This window comes from Ips typographus, linkage group LG1 (assembly GCF_016097725.1).
Source record: "Ips typographus isolate SLU linkage group LG1, UJ_Ityp_2.0, whole genome shotgun sequence".
NCBI classification, from domain to species: domain Eukaryota; kingdom Metazoa; phylum Arthropoda; class Insecta; order Coleoptera; family Curculionidae; genus Ips; species Ips typographus.
This window is the reverse complement of record NC_138422.1, coordinates 25,491,781-25,506,325: the sequence shown is the minus strand read 5'-3', so window position 1 is coordinate 25,506,325 and position 14,545 is coordinate 25,491,781. Positions and strand designations below refer to the sequence as shown.

The 14,545-nt window shown below is 37.1% G+C and overlaps 1 protein-coding gene across 2 annotated transcripts in view; it reads right to left on the bottom strand.

Moving 5' to 3' along the window:
• Positions 1 to 606: 606 nt before the first annotated feature.
• Positions 607 to 14,545, bottom strand: part of CenG1A (Centaurin gamma 1A) — a 61,858-nt gene continuing 47,919 nt past the window's right edge. For both annotated transcript variants that reach the window (XM_081995477.1, XM_081995476.1), the window contains exons 3-14: positions 10,595 to 10,736; positions 10,404 to 10,538; positions 9,049 to 9,239; positions 8,445 to 8,997; positions 8,302 to 8,379; positions 8,027 to 8,245; positions 7,572 to 7,808; positions 7,390 to 7,507; positions 7,219 to 7,333; positions 5,304 to 5,546; positions 5,069 to 5,245; positions 607 to 1,548 (exon numbers count right to left, since the gene is read on the bottom strand). In XM_081995477.1, the coding sequence (XP_081851603.1) occupies positions 1,450 to 1,548; positions 5,069 to 5,245; positions 5,304 to 5,546; positions 7,219 to 7,333; positions 7,390 to 7,507; positions 7,572 to 7,808; positions 8,027 to 8,245; positions 8,302 to 8,379; positions 8,445 to 8,997; positions 9,049 to 9,239; positions 10,404 to 10,538; positions 10,595 to 10,736 (2,307 nt within the window). In that variant the 3' untranslated portion in view covers positions 607 to 1,449. The remainder of the gene's footprint in view (positions 1,549 to 5,068; positions 5,246 to 5,303; positions 5,547 to 7,218; positions 7,334 to 7,389; positions 7,508 to 7,571; positions 7,809 to 8,026; positions 8,246 to 8,301; positions 8,380 to 8,444; positions 8,998 to 9,048; positions 9,240 to 10,403; positions 10,539 to 10,594; positions 10,737 to 14,545) is intronic.

The window sequence follows — 14,545 nt, the reverse complement described above, 5'->3', positions numbered from 1 at the left end:
ATTTAATTGTAATATCTTAGTAGAAGTTTTGATGGCTCTTATTGTTTCATGAAACACTACAGCAAGAAAGTGAATTAGGTCTAATTATCTGCTTTATTCATCTCTGATTGAACATATCTCGTTGAAAAATATATAAACTTTTGTCTTTGTGTTGTCTTCACAATCTGTAAGTTTAAATTTTGTTAAGTGTCGGTCGTTTGACACATTTTTAAGAACATTTAAATTGCGATGTCATGTAATCAGGTAAGGAGGAATCTTACTATCTTACCCCAAACTTATAAATTTAAAAATGTTATGAATGAAACCCTGTTACTCACGTAAGACAGGTTATATGATCTGTCTGTAACAGGTAACATGTGTCTGTCTGTAATCTTAATCCAGTGATGCGTTTCGCCAGAAACAGTTAAAATGAAGAGCAGTTACTGCACAACATATCTATTACCTGCGAAATTACATCCAGTTTTCTCCATCCTTGTCGAGACCATCAGTTTATAATTAGTGTCTTTTTATTTCTCATGGATAATTTGTGGAATTTTTCCTACCCTAGCAGTCAGTTTAGGTGACGAGCAGTTTAGTTGGGTTTCAAACAATAATAAAACAACTAGAAAAGTTTGTGATTGTTTTCTTAGAGGAAGAACGACATAAATATAAATTTCTGTACACAAATCGGTCGATATATACAAAAAATAAAACAAACAGTACAGTACAAAAAAACTCTTTGGCCATAATATATACACGAAATAAACATAACTAATAAAACATAACGAGTCGCTGCATATTAAGTACTTAACCGTATTGCCTCTCGACTTTTTTTTAGGGAGTAAACCTAGGAAATTTGTACTTTTGTTGGTTAGTAGCTGCGGACAATAAAGCGAGAACGGAGACACACATCGACACATAAACATAAACGGTGGTGAATCACATCTACGAAATACACGCTAAGCGGATTTAAGCTTAACACTAAAACCGGTAATGATATTATATTGTTTTTTGTTGCGATAATAGTGAAAAAGTGCAAAATGTTGTGTGTCTTCTCGAGTATACAATAGTGCCGTAAACATCCATTTATCTAACTAGAATCGCATAATTATGATGTGAGTATTCAGAAGAGTCTTCAAATAAGTCTTTAAATGATTGTACCAAATGCTTGAAGTCACTTACATTTTAACTACAACACCCTGTATACAGTTACACCTACGGATTGACTGAAGCATAATATTAAAAAACGCTCGAGGACGGAACGATATAAATCTACAGTTCTGCATCCAAAACTTTTCCATATTAAGACAGAGAGAGACAGAGGGATAGAAAGAAAGATAATTAAACAACTACTCAGTCGAGGAGAGGGGGTGATAGTTGAGATTGCACACCCAAAGACAACGTTTGAGATAAATCTTCATCAGTTGCTGAGGATTTCTAAAACAAATTGAAATCAAAGTGATCTAACTGCTAAATGACGCTAGAGGGCAGTTTTTCGTATTGCTGCTGCTGCGATTGGCTGCTGCCTCTTCTTCGTGGTATCGTACCGCTAATTGCCACAGTAGCCATCTGAAACCAACACAACAAAGTTACAACTAGATGTTAAACAACGGATTCTATTTCGTTTTGTTAAGACTAATAAAGTGTTGCACCAATGCACATTGGATAGTTCTAAGTGGTAATAATGACTGATACTGATCATATAGTAATTTAGTTTGAAGTAGAAGTCCATTGTCTCGCAGTGAAGGTGTAAGAATACAGGGTGCGGAATAACACACAGTCTTCTCCACTATAAAAGAAGACTGTGTGTTATTCCGCACCCTGTATATAGTAATTTGTTGATTTCTGAAAAAATGTATCACAGTTCTTTACAGAAGAAGCTCTAGAAGCTTACAAAAGATTTTAAAACAGCCTAAAAGCTTCCGTATGATTCTATGGCAGTTTAAAAGCGTCCAACTGCTTTTCAACTAGTCAAGAAGCTTTCAACAGATTTCAAAACCAGTCCAGAATCTTCAATATGCTCTTTAAACTGTCCTAAATCTTCTAAATGCTCCTGAAGTAGTAAAAAAATTCGGAAACTTCTAAAACACTGTAGAAACTACAAAAGCTTTCAAAATAGTATAGAAGCTTGCTAATGCTCCTGAAACAGCATAAAAGCTTCCAAAAGCTGTAGTCTAGAAGCTTTCAACAGTCCAGAACCTTCAATATGCTTTTTAAACTGTCTTAAAACCTTCCAAATACGCCTGAAGTATAAAAATATTTCAGAAGCTTCCAAAACACTATAGAAACTCGAAAAGATTCCTGAAACAGCTTAGAAGCTTCCAAAACACTGATTAACAACCTGATACTGATTTGTCAATAATTACAAAATGGAAAAACACCCCAAACATGTCCCGAAATATCAACCAAACCCATGACACTAAATGCATTGGGTTAAAATTTAAGAAATTTTCAGCACATTTTCTTTACCCTGTATATCCGTGAAGGAATCGCTGTGAGTCAAAATGAATCCTTGTCTCTAATTCTACAAAAAACGATCTTTTAAACTTTTTTTATTCATTAAATTCGGCTTTTCGGAGACATTTCGGAGATACAACCAAATGGCCAAACTGTGTGAACTGTAACAGTGTTACAGCATTTGTGAAAATCAACAGTATTGTTGGTGGTTTTTGATTGAAATTTTATGAGTAATATACTAAAAGAGATTGGCTTCAAATTGTTAACAATCTATAGTGGAAAACGTCCAAATGTTATTACATTAACGTTTCAAGAAAACATCGGTTAAAACATTGACACTTTCAATATTTGGAAAGCTGTACCACGCAAACTGTTTTTTAATAATATTTAATGTATCAAACAAAAGGTTAGTGGTCAACTAAAGCCAACAAGCAGAAACAAGCAAAACGTGTCCCCAGGTTGTCATCCGCTTATCTAACTGCTTCATACTGGGAAATTACCCACTCATTTTTTTTGTCTAACTGAATCTTGATAGGCAATATATATTTCATATTTGTTACATAAAGAGATAACAAAAAAAAACTTCGTCAATAGGCCCATAATAGGCTACATAAAAGATGTTTTACTTGTTTGTACAAAATGTTACACTAGCTATATATACATTGTTAAAATCATATTAATAATAAAAAAAAAGTTCTAAAGTTAACTATAGGTATTTTTACATATTCATGTAGTCATCCAGAGTATATGGCTCTAGGTTAATAAGCAATGTCATTTATTTTATCAATGGAATTACCGATAGATTGTACATTTTGGTGTATTATCCTTGTGACAGTTTTGGGAAGAATTCTGTTTTCAGATCTGTTGGTTCCATTGCTATTATTATTGGTTATAAAAAATTATCTGAATAATTTATCTGACTCCGGTAGTTTTTCAGCCTCCTTTGGTACACTGGGCAGTTAATGTCACGTGCTGAATGTTGGCTTTCTTCTGCTTTGTATTTCATTTTAATACAGTTAATGCATTTTAATCGTATTGACTGGCAATCACTGCATTTATGGCAACACAGCCTTTCCTTGCAGTATTTTCCAACATGTCCAAAACCGCAACATTTGAAACATAAGGCTAGGTTAACATGTTCTTGGACGTACACTTTCATCATATCAAAATTGACGGTTTCGGCTTTTAAAAACCACTTAGCTATTGCTGGTTGAGCTTGTAGAATCCAATTTTTTTTTGGTGAGATTACGACACTGTTTCCATCTTTAGGTTTGAAATATTCAGATCAGTTTCGATGGTGTCGTTCATTCTGATCAATTCTTCAATAAATTCGGTTTCTGAGTAGCCCTTTAGAATGTCAGTTATCATAAACATTGGATTTATTATCCCACTTTCTTTAATTTTTATGTTGTCCTTCTTTTCCAGTGTGTTTTTTAATATCTTTTGTTGCGCTTCGTTCCGGCTTTCAAAAACTATTGCCCCATCTTTCAAATGCTTGATATTTTTGAATCCTCCTTCTATCCCAGATCTTTCAATTTATTTTTTAAGTTGACACATTGCTTCTCTTGGGTCTGAGACATCATTGATTTTAACGAGTGTTTCTAATTTCTTTGAAACTTTAGGTGTTGTCCATGTTTGTTTTTCTTGATCATTGTTTGTTTTTGAAGGATTAATCTCTTGTACTACAGCTGCGTATGTTTTTTCTTTTGGCACAATGGATTCTTGATTACTAGCTTTCAATAAGGGTGTGTATTTGAGTCATTTTTTATCTTCAAGGTTGCCAATTCTAATTCATGTGTAATGGACATTTTTTCTTGCTCTAGTTGTCCCATTTTTAGGGTGATAAGAGTCAAGTTCTTGTAAATAACAGTAGTTGATTTTCTTAACCTTTCTTGATTGTACCTAATTATAACTGGACTGCCATTTACTTCTTCACTTGTGTAAAATTCAATTTTTCCTAGTGCTTCAAATGTATCATTCTTTTTGTTTTTCTGATGTTTGTATTGTTTGTTGAACGGAGGTCCTCTTTAAAATTGGTGCTTCCGCGTCTGACATGAGTCTTATTCCATCACATGTCCTTTTGTAACAGTTTTCTTCTTCAGGTGACATAACGTTACGTGTTCGCTTGCCGGAGTTATCCGGCGACTTAAATACGTAGTCAGTAACGGTCGAATTGTCTTTTAACTTATTGAGGATCTCCGGTATTTGTCTGCTATTAGTATTATCTTCGATATTGGAAGCGATACCAATGTTATCTTTATATTGGAAGGTTTGTTTAGTTGACTGTGTCCTTATCAGCTCCGCTGCTGTTTTTTCCTCGTACCCGTGAATAATTTTATTTATTTCTGACTTTGAAAACGTTGTTGCACCCTTTGAATTGGATCGGTTTTTCCGTGGAAATTCTTCACTAAATTTGATCATTTTTTTGTCAGTGTCTTTGGAACCGCCACTATTTTCAGCAATCACAAATGCAAAATTAAGTTGTCACTACTTTGTAAGAAAAAAGCACTTTATTGAAGAGCAAACAAAATGTATTTATATACGACTCGATTTAACTGCATTCCCTATAAACCTTCCAACTTTTAACTTTTTTTTAAATATTTATTGGACAAGCAAAGAAAAATGTACTCACCTCGGGACATCCATAACTAACGAGTAAATCGACTAAATGCTTGCAACTGGCCGCAGACGCATCCAAACTGCCATTTTTCGCGGCCGTACACTTGGCCACTGCTATACTAGCAGCCGCCCTAGCATAAGTCAAGCACGTGCGGCCATCCTGATCTACTGCTTTTACGTCAGCGTGGTGCTAGAAAAAAAAAATATAAATAAGTATATTGAGCGTTTAATTAACAAAACACACTTACCCAAATAAGTAGCTGGGCTACAGCCAAGTTACCCATGGTGCACGCTAAATGCAGTGGCGTACGCAGATCTCTTGGTCCCACAGTGGTGTTGACCTGATGAGTATTGGCCAAAGCCAGCACGTGAATAATCGCTTTTATATTCGAGCTACAGACCGAATCGATCAACTGTTGACCTAATGGCATTGTGCTGTTACAAGGCGGCAGGAATTCTTTATGCTCGTATTTGGATCGTATCCATCGCTCCTGAAAATGTTGATTTCATTGTAATAAATGAATATCAAATAATGGTTAATAAAGATTCTATAAAAGTGCCTTTTGTGTACGCAAGAACACCGGAGTCAATACAATTAGGCAGTTTGACCACGAACAAGCCCAATACAGCGTCTAAATGTGTCATTTATTTAGGTCTCGATAGGTCTCGATTATTCCCGTGAGCAGATTAATTTATACAACAAGAAAACCATAATAACTAATATCTATTGCAAAATTTACTTTCATCACATCAACTGTCAAACCATCTCCCCGTTAGCAGCAAACTTTTACAAATATCAATTGCAAGCAAGTTATCAAATTTACTAATATCGGCTTAAATCTCGGCAAAAAACTTCTTTATGATAGCATTTTTTCTCTACTAAATATGTCATATGACAATAATAACAAATGAGAGATTATAGTTGTGTGCAACATCTGGTGACATCTGTACTCAACTCTATGAGTTAGAAAGTACAGATGGCGTTCCAAAATCTAGGAACAGCACCATTAATGCCGCATCATTCGGTAAACACCGATCTGATTGGTTGAAAATGGTGAGGTTTTGTTTTTTGTTTATCAATCCCAATCCTCTGACCGGTTTCGCCGTATTACGGCTCATCAGAGAGGCTATAGGGCTTGATAACCAAAGAACAAAACCTTCGGTGTTTACCGAATGATGCGGCATTAATGGTGCTGTTCCTAGATTTTGGAACGCCATCTGTACTTTCTAACTCATAGAGTTGAGTACAGATGTCACCAGATGTTGCACACAACTATCATTTCTGGCATCCAGTTGACTATACTGGAACGAAGGTTTTGTTCTTTGGTTATCAAGCCCTATAGCCTCTCTGATGAGCCGTAATACGGCGAAACCGGTCAGAGGATTGGGATTGATAAACAAAAAACAAAACCTCACCATTTTCAAATGAGAGATTGTTGATGATTCTTGATAGACAGAATGATAGTTGATAGACAAGACAACAATTCTCCACAAATATCAGAAATTGCAGGCTATGAAGTGGTAAACAATTTCAATTATCTTGGTTCCTTGATTACCAACACTGGGAAATGTGAAAGCGAAATACGGCGTCGCCTGACTATGGCAAGATCAGCGACTACCAAGCTGAACAAAATATGGAAAGACAGATTTATCACCAAAAAAACGAAACTCCGTCTAGTTGATGCTCTTGTCTTCCCCATTGCAACGTAAGCAGCGGAAAGAGGCTTTCGAAATGTGGGTTTATAGACGACTCTTAAGAGTATCGTGGTACAGAACACTGAACCAACGTATCCGTATTACAAGAAATTGGTCCACGTTCAAGGCTGCTAAACAGAATAAACCGCATGTATCTGCAGTACCTTGGACATATAGCTCGAAGATCAAGAACAATGGAACGACTAATCATAGAAGTGAAAGTAGAAGGCAGAAGACTCAAGAGGCAGATCTCCAACTAGAAAGGATTGTACAGGATAGGCAAGCATGGAATCAACTGCTAAATCAAATATAAATGGTGTCACTACATCTTTTGGAGGATAATAGAAACAGGAGGAGGAGGAGGAGGATTGATTATTGTCAACTTTAGCGTTAGATATTCAGAACAGATAAAATAAACTAAAAACCAACTCTCTGTAAAAAAAAATCTGCACTAGTAATTTAACTTACCTTTTCTTCGCGACTAGAACTAGGCGTAGGTTTGGTCCTATTATGAGTTTGAGCTTCCCACACCGAGTTGGCGAGAGCATTGCCAATAGCCAACATCACACTTTGATTTCCAGGCCTGTAACAACTTTGGTAGTCACAAAGCAACAAAAAAAATCAAAGAAAAAAACTCACGGCCATTCGTCCAAATCTAACGATCGCACCCTCGAAATGTGGGAACCCAAGTTCCGGTGGATCCCGGAACATTCGATGCACATCAGCACGCCCAAGTTTAAACTAGCCCAATCTGGATCTGTAAACATAAAATTTCTAATAAGATTTTTGACTCGAAGGTTGAATAAACTTGAATGACGTACTGGGAGAATCACAGTCAACACAAAACCCGTTTCCTGCCACTCTGCTTTTGATCGCCAAGATGGCAGCGGCCTCGTTTGGGTTACTTTTCGCTTTCGACGATTCGTTGAGTTGTAGGGAGTTAAGGATTTGCTGCTCGATGGCGGCTACCCACTCGTCCCGCTCCTCAACGGAGGTGGCGTCAAAGTTCCATTGTTTACCCTCCAGGGAGACTATGTAGAACTCGTAACCTTCAGGGTCTGTGAAAAAGAGTAGTGTCAAAAAATGCTTTATCAAAGTCTCTCATGATGAATTTGGAAAGTTGTTAATCCAAATGTTCCTTACGTAACAGCACACATTTAAATCTGAATAACTTAAAAACTTTCTAACCAGACATAGTTAAGTATTAGTTTTACTTGATAACCTCAATCCTTCTCTCTCACTTTATTTCACAGAACACCAGGAAAAATGAACTCACCGTCGTATTCGGAGTTTTTAACACCGCTGCTCTTCACTCTTCGATGACGTTTCTTCACGTTGGGAGTTTCCGTTTTGCCAATCTCACCGTTAAGAAACGAGTTGCTGCTCGACAAAGTCATTCCTTCGTCGCCGCTCTGCTGGCTGTACTTGCTGCTGGGATCTTTCACGGTTTCAAAAGCGGACATTAACATCTTTTCCGTAGGACGTTTGTCCTTGTCTGTTCGTAAATATTTTAATAAGCTACAATGTGATGATTGGATAAGAACCACTTACTTATAAGAGACAACCCCCCCAGGTTCTCGTGCAGAGCTGAGTAGCCTTGACCCGACACTGTTGCAATTGATTTGGAACCTGCAAATTTTTTATTTTGTACTAACTTTCTTATCTTCTTTGTCGATTGTCGTTAGTGGACTTACCTCTGGGTTTCTGTCCCGGTACTTTAACCGTAACATACTGTAACGAGATCTCTTTGCCGTGAACGTCGTCCATGTAATCGTGCAAACTCGGATGATACGTCAACCGTCCATCGTCGCACAACGTCACGTACTTCTTCTTCCACTCTTTATTCAACGGCTTATTCGATTTCTTGTGCAGATAACCTTGCTTCAAAGGGATGGCCCTCCCACTTCCAAAATCACCGCCGTTTTTCAGCTTGTCATTCTTGGAAGGCGTGAACAAATTCGAACGTCTGCGGTTCTTCCTCGATGTGGTGGGAGTGGAACTGGGCGTGGGCAACTCTTTGGGCGGGGCGTGCGTTTGCAGATTGTCCAAAGAGTGAGGCGCGGCAAACTTGGCTACGTTGTTATTCTCAGTGGTGACCACGCCTCCTTGGGAGGAGGTCACACTAGCCAAAGTCGATGAAGAAGAGTTCCATTTGCGCTCCTCCTCCATGGACTTGTAGCTGTCGCGGTCTTGTTGCGGAGGTTTCGGGACGATGTGTTGGCGCAGTTCTTGCATTAGATGACTTTCCTGGTTATAACAAAGTCAGGAAATGTATTAAAAAATAATGGTAAAACTCACCTTGTTGTGCGGTAAAGTATGATGACCTGGTGACACGTGTCTGTCCATAGGGGCGAAGCCGTTATTGGCTTGCAGGTGTCGTTGCACTGCGCTAGCGTGATAGTGACTGTTGGGCGTTGATGGGCGCGAATTGGTAGGAGTAAGACAGACCGTGGATTGAGTTAATCGATGTTGAACGATTTTTTGACAGGCTAATTAAAATTAAAAAAATATTAAATTAACAAACAAATTAAATGTATACATTTTTGAATATTTCAACAGCTTCATCAGCTGAAGTAACAAACTACATTAAGGGACCACTGTCAAGTTATGGAAGAAACTAAACTAAAAAAAGTTCTGTAACCTGAAGAGTCACATTAGTTCCTGTAGGTTGTAGTAATAGTAAGAAAAGATCAAATACAAGAAGGTATAGGAAAATAGACAACTACCTTTATTTTAAGGAACTGTTGATTGATGGTTGAGCCACTCAGAAATTAGACTAGCAAAGATTTTAATAGAAGTTTTGACAGATAAGTGGTAACATTGACAGTGTCTGACACATTCTTCCAAAGAAATCTCAATGGATAAGACAATTTTAAATTCTTACAGGAACCCTACTTTAGAATTTAGCTACTCTGTAGACTAATCTACATTAAGTAAACCAAAACTGTCCATACTTAAATGCAAATGTAACTGAATCATGGCCATCAAACAGGTTGTTTCATACAGTGCGTTTTTTTTTACGCGCAACATAGGATTTTACGTGTTAAATTTTTAAGCTTATGTTGGACCATGTTATTTTGGAACTACAGGTATAAAACTTGGAAGATGTGTCTTCAGTACCATGAAGCTTAAGTAAGACCACCAATTCGGTCTAAAAAGTGTTTACAAATTAGCAAAAAGTCATCTTTTTGGAACATATTTTATCTTTCCATATTCCCTGTATGTATGTTTACCTGCTATCTGCCCTGTCAGTATCAAAAACAACACCTACCATACATACAGGGAGTATAAATCTTTTCAAAAGAAGATGACTTTTTGCTAGTTTGTAAACACTTTTTAGACCGAATTGGTGGTTGTACTTAAGCTTCAGGGTACTAAAGACACACTTGTCAAGTTTTACACCTGTAGTTCCAAAATAACATGGTCTAACATGGGCTTAAAAATTTAACACGTGAAATCCTATGTTGCGCGTTAAAAAAAACGCACTGTATGTGCTTCCTGTGCGCCATTTATCAGGTAAAATGGCAAATTATAGTAAACTGAAATCGGGCATAAATCAAGTTGGTAATAGTGGGCGCCGTACACGCTTCGGGATCATTACAATTATTCATTACACACACACTTGCAGCCAACCAATAAATTCAAAAACTCACCATCTTGAAACACTCGTTCGACGTTCAGGCCGTAGGTAGCGCAAGTCTCGTAGTACGAACACCTCTTCAAGTCGTTGGCCAATCTTCGCGCCCTCGAGTCGTCTATCACCCTCGGATTGTTTTCACTGATTGCATCTGAAACAGTTACATTACAACAAAATGGACAAAACAGCAGAGTGAACCGGACACACCTTGAGTGCCTACAAGAATCAGTGGAATCTCAGCGGAGTTGCGGTAATGGGACATTTTCGTGTAGTAGTTGTAGATGGCATTGAACGAAGATTCATTTTCCAAGCTGAACACGAAAATGACTGCATCCACCCAAGCGGTAAACTGCAAAATTAAGGGATCAACATTAAAAAAGGGTTAAATGAGAGAACGTCCTAGTTTGAGAGCGTTCGCTTCTGATTGGCTGACCCACTGACCCGATTTGGGGTTATATGACACTGTGCTTTCAGGGCACTAATAAAGTTTCAGCGACGATGTTTTGTATGATTTTTTATGAAAATTAATTTCAATTTGATAATTTACTGATTGATTGTGTGGACTAAAAACCCATTAAAATATCTTCACTAGTAAAACTAAATAATACTGATATTGTCATCTTAGAAAAACTGTAAGCCTGAAAAAGTGTGTCCCAGCAATTAAAGTTCAGTTGTTAATAAGGTGCATAAATTAAAATTATCATTCTTGTGTACACATGATGGTTGAAAAACAAACATTAACCCAAGGTTTTATAATGGTCACTCTATTTTTAATTAAATTTTACATAAAATCCTATAACTCTCCTTAACAAAATCATATTCTAAATCTGGTAGTTTCTCTAATTTAGTAATTTCTTGTGGAAAAATCTTTAGCTTTGATTATTTTAACTCAGACATTTTTTACTTTTAAATGGCACATTTTCTATGGTTTAATTTGTTTTTGAAACCTGTTTGTACCATAGAGGCTTAACTTTTAAACTAAGTTTAAATCAGAAAAGACACTTTGACAGTAGGGCTTTTTATATATAAAAGTTTGATCATCAGTGGCAGTTTAACTAAACCAATATTTGAACAGTAAACTATAGGTTTCCAACTATTTTATAAAAAAGGTATATGATGTTTTCCTACTGTCATACTATTACTAAATACCAGATGGTCCAAAATATCCATCATGGAAAAACGGTAAGGAACACCTAATAAAGAAATAACTTTGAGTGGTTGATAAAAAATACAGAAGTAACACCACATGTAGGAAAGTTGAAAAGGACATGCTTCTGCTATAGAGTTGGTTGTAGATGAACTTTATTTTAACAGAACTGAACCAAAGTGCAGCATGTACAAAAGTATGCCGACGACACAATCTTGCTCGGTAGAGAAAACTTGAGAGTGGGCCAGTCTTCTCACTGTAAAGCTTTGGTGCACGAATAGCGACCGCTACAAGGCGAAGAAAGTTGCAAATGCAGAACATGAAACTATGGAGGCAAGATATACCATTAAGTTAAGAGGTAAGACTATAGTGGCCTCCAGGAGTATGAAGGGTTAGGAAAACTGGGCTTCCGCCAGGGTAATACTTCTCATCATTACTTACGGTTGCCCTGTCTTGGTGGCATATAAAACTTGAAGATAATTACATCTTTATGATCCAGTGGACAGAATCGAAAATACACTAAGAACATGAATATTAGTGTAATACACCTTTGTGTGTACAAGTACAGATGCCATGCAAAAGGAGCAGGACATAACATTAACATATTTAAATAAGAAATGATTAGGTCTTCAATTTAAGCAGATTCAATATCTAACCAACCTTTACGAGAGTCTTGTGTGTCTTTAACCCAAACACCCGTATCTTGAACCTGTGCTTTGAAATCAAATTTTCAATTCAAATTATCTGCTGCGCCTTGTAATTTAAAAACCAATTTTCTGAATTAGCAACCGTTCTTGATAATTTCAAGGGGAAAGTGTTCAATTAAGATCTGTCGATCGTAGTCTGTACTTTTTCCGCGTTCAGCTTATTTGTCAAAACAAAACGGACGACGCGTGATGTGAAGAAAAAATCGCGGAGAAAGTGACCGTACTTACCCAAAGAGGTTAGGTCGTAAAGCAATTAACTTTTTTTTTGTAATGACCGTAAACGGCAAAGGAGAAACTGCCCCAATGAGAGATTTACTGTATGCACAGTTCGATCGACAACAACCCAGAAAATTAACACCTTGAATTATTAATGAGAACGGAAATCAATCGAGATTAAACATTTAAAAACTGAAACTCACCTATAGTAGTGCATTTTTGAATAAAATTTCACAAAAGTAACAGCAAACAGCTAGAAAACGCACAAAGAACGACTGGGAGGCCAAAACTGTTGAAGGACCAAATACAAAAGCCGCATGGCGCCAACGGCCGTTCGAGTACACGTTTTCACCCTTGCCCTGTCTCTGTCTCTATCCGTCTTCGTTCAACCCCCGCAAATCTCTAAGAACATCCCTCTCTGTTCCCTCCATTGCTCATACATCTCTCCTTCCTCTGATCGATAGCAGTTGCATTATTTGCATGCATGTGAATTTGCCAGTGGCGGGTTGCTCCACCAAAAACAGTGACGTTCTTCTGGGTGCTAGTTCTTGAAAGCAGGGTACAGGATTCGCAAGAGAAGTGCTGATACAAGGTTGACAGAAGACTTGATGAAAGAATCCTGTCACATTCTGCATACCTTTCTCTTTATAACTCCCTTCCCTTGTTTCAAGAATAGACACCCTGGTATCTTAACATATTCTAGTGCTAGCGGAATTCGAGATGTAATATTTGCAGAGGAGCACGAAAAGGATGCAGATTACAGTTAAGTCATTAAATAAAGCGGAGACTGCAAGATTACGTCTGTTTAATGATGATGATCATATCTTTCGTTGCGGATTAGAGCGGCGTCACGCTCGACTTGTTCGATTTTCTACTCTCTCGGTCGCTAGTGTATCATAACCGGGTCGAATAAATAAATTATGTTTAACTTCTTCTATGATTGTGTTGCAACACGACGGTTGTAATGAGGCAAACTGTTAAACAAACACCGCTAAAAGGCGAGGCCATCGAATATTAGACTTAGACTTAGCATAATAATTATCATCATTTCAGTGTCAATTACATGATTCAAAGTTTCAAAGTTGCTCATCAACTCAAATTCTAGTAAAATTTTGACAGTATCAGTTGTAAACTCGCCCAGGCATTCTCCTCAGTAGATTGGACACACTCATGATCTTGTAATGCTTTTTGCCGATGATACCACATTTCCACCAGTTTGGAAAAATCACAAACTCTGCTCCAACCAGGTCAAATCGGGCTCACCCTTCAGAAGCTTAAGTTCAACAGCCTTAAAACAGTCAACTAAGTCTTTTCTCAATGACCAATAAATATTTGCAAATTTGGTAGTTGTGCCAAAATCTGAGAAATATAGTTCCAATTATAGATCTCTAATTGAAGTAGAGTTCCACTCCACATGTTAATCACCTGTCAACAAAAGACCAGGCTTTGGCTGCCTCTAGACTATTTGGAGCATATTTTGGGTGGCTTTGAAATGTATACCAATATATTTCACTGAGAAATAAAGCTGTCAAAACGGCTTAAGCCACTTGGAGCATGTACAACTTTCTGAAGCGACTAGAAAACACCAAAACATAATAAAGTCATCTAAAGAGATGTCTTTAGATGAAAACTGTAAATCTGAAAAAGGGAAAATTTTAAGAGAAGAACAGAAAAATTATTAAAACAAAATTTTGGCCACTTGGGGCTGGTGAAATAAGAAATTTTGAAGTTGATTTAACCATTGGAAATGGGCAAAATGTGTAAAATCCATTAGGAAACTGTTAAACAAAATGTACTTTAAGTCGACATGTCTGTTGCGGACAAATCACAACGTATAGTCGGTAGTTTTTACTTATATCCAACAACAATTTGTTCATATTTAGAAGAATTAGTTGTGTTGAGTTTAATTATTAAAATTCAAAAACTGTAGCATGATTTGTATACCAACATAATGTACGAAAAACTGACGAAACAAAACTTTGAAATTACAATCATGTGACATGGTTTTGAAGATGTTTTACTACGTCATGGATTACACCAAAATTTGTATACAAAATCTACTGACGAACCTGTGAAGAAGGCTTGAAG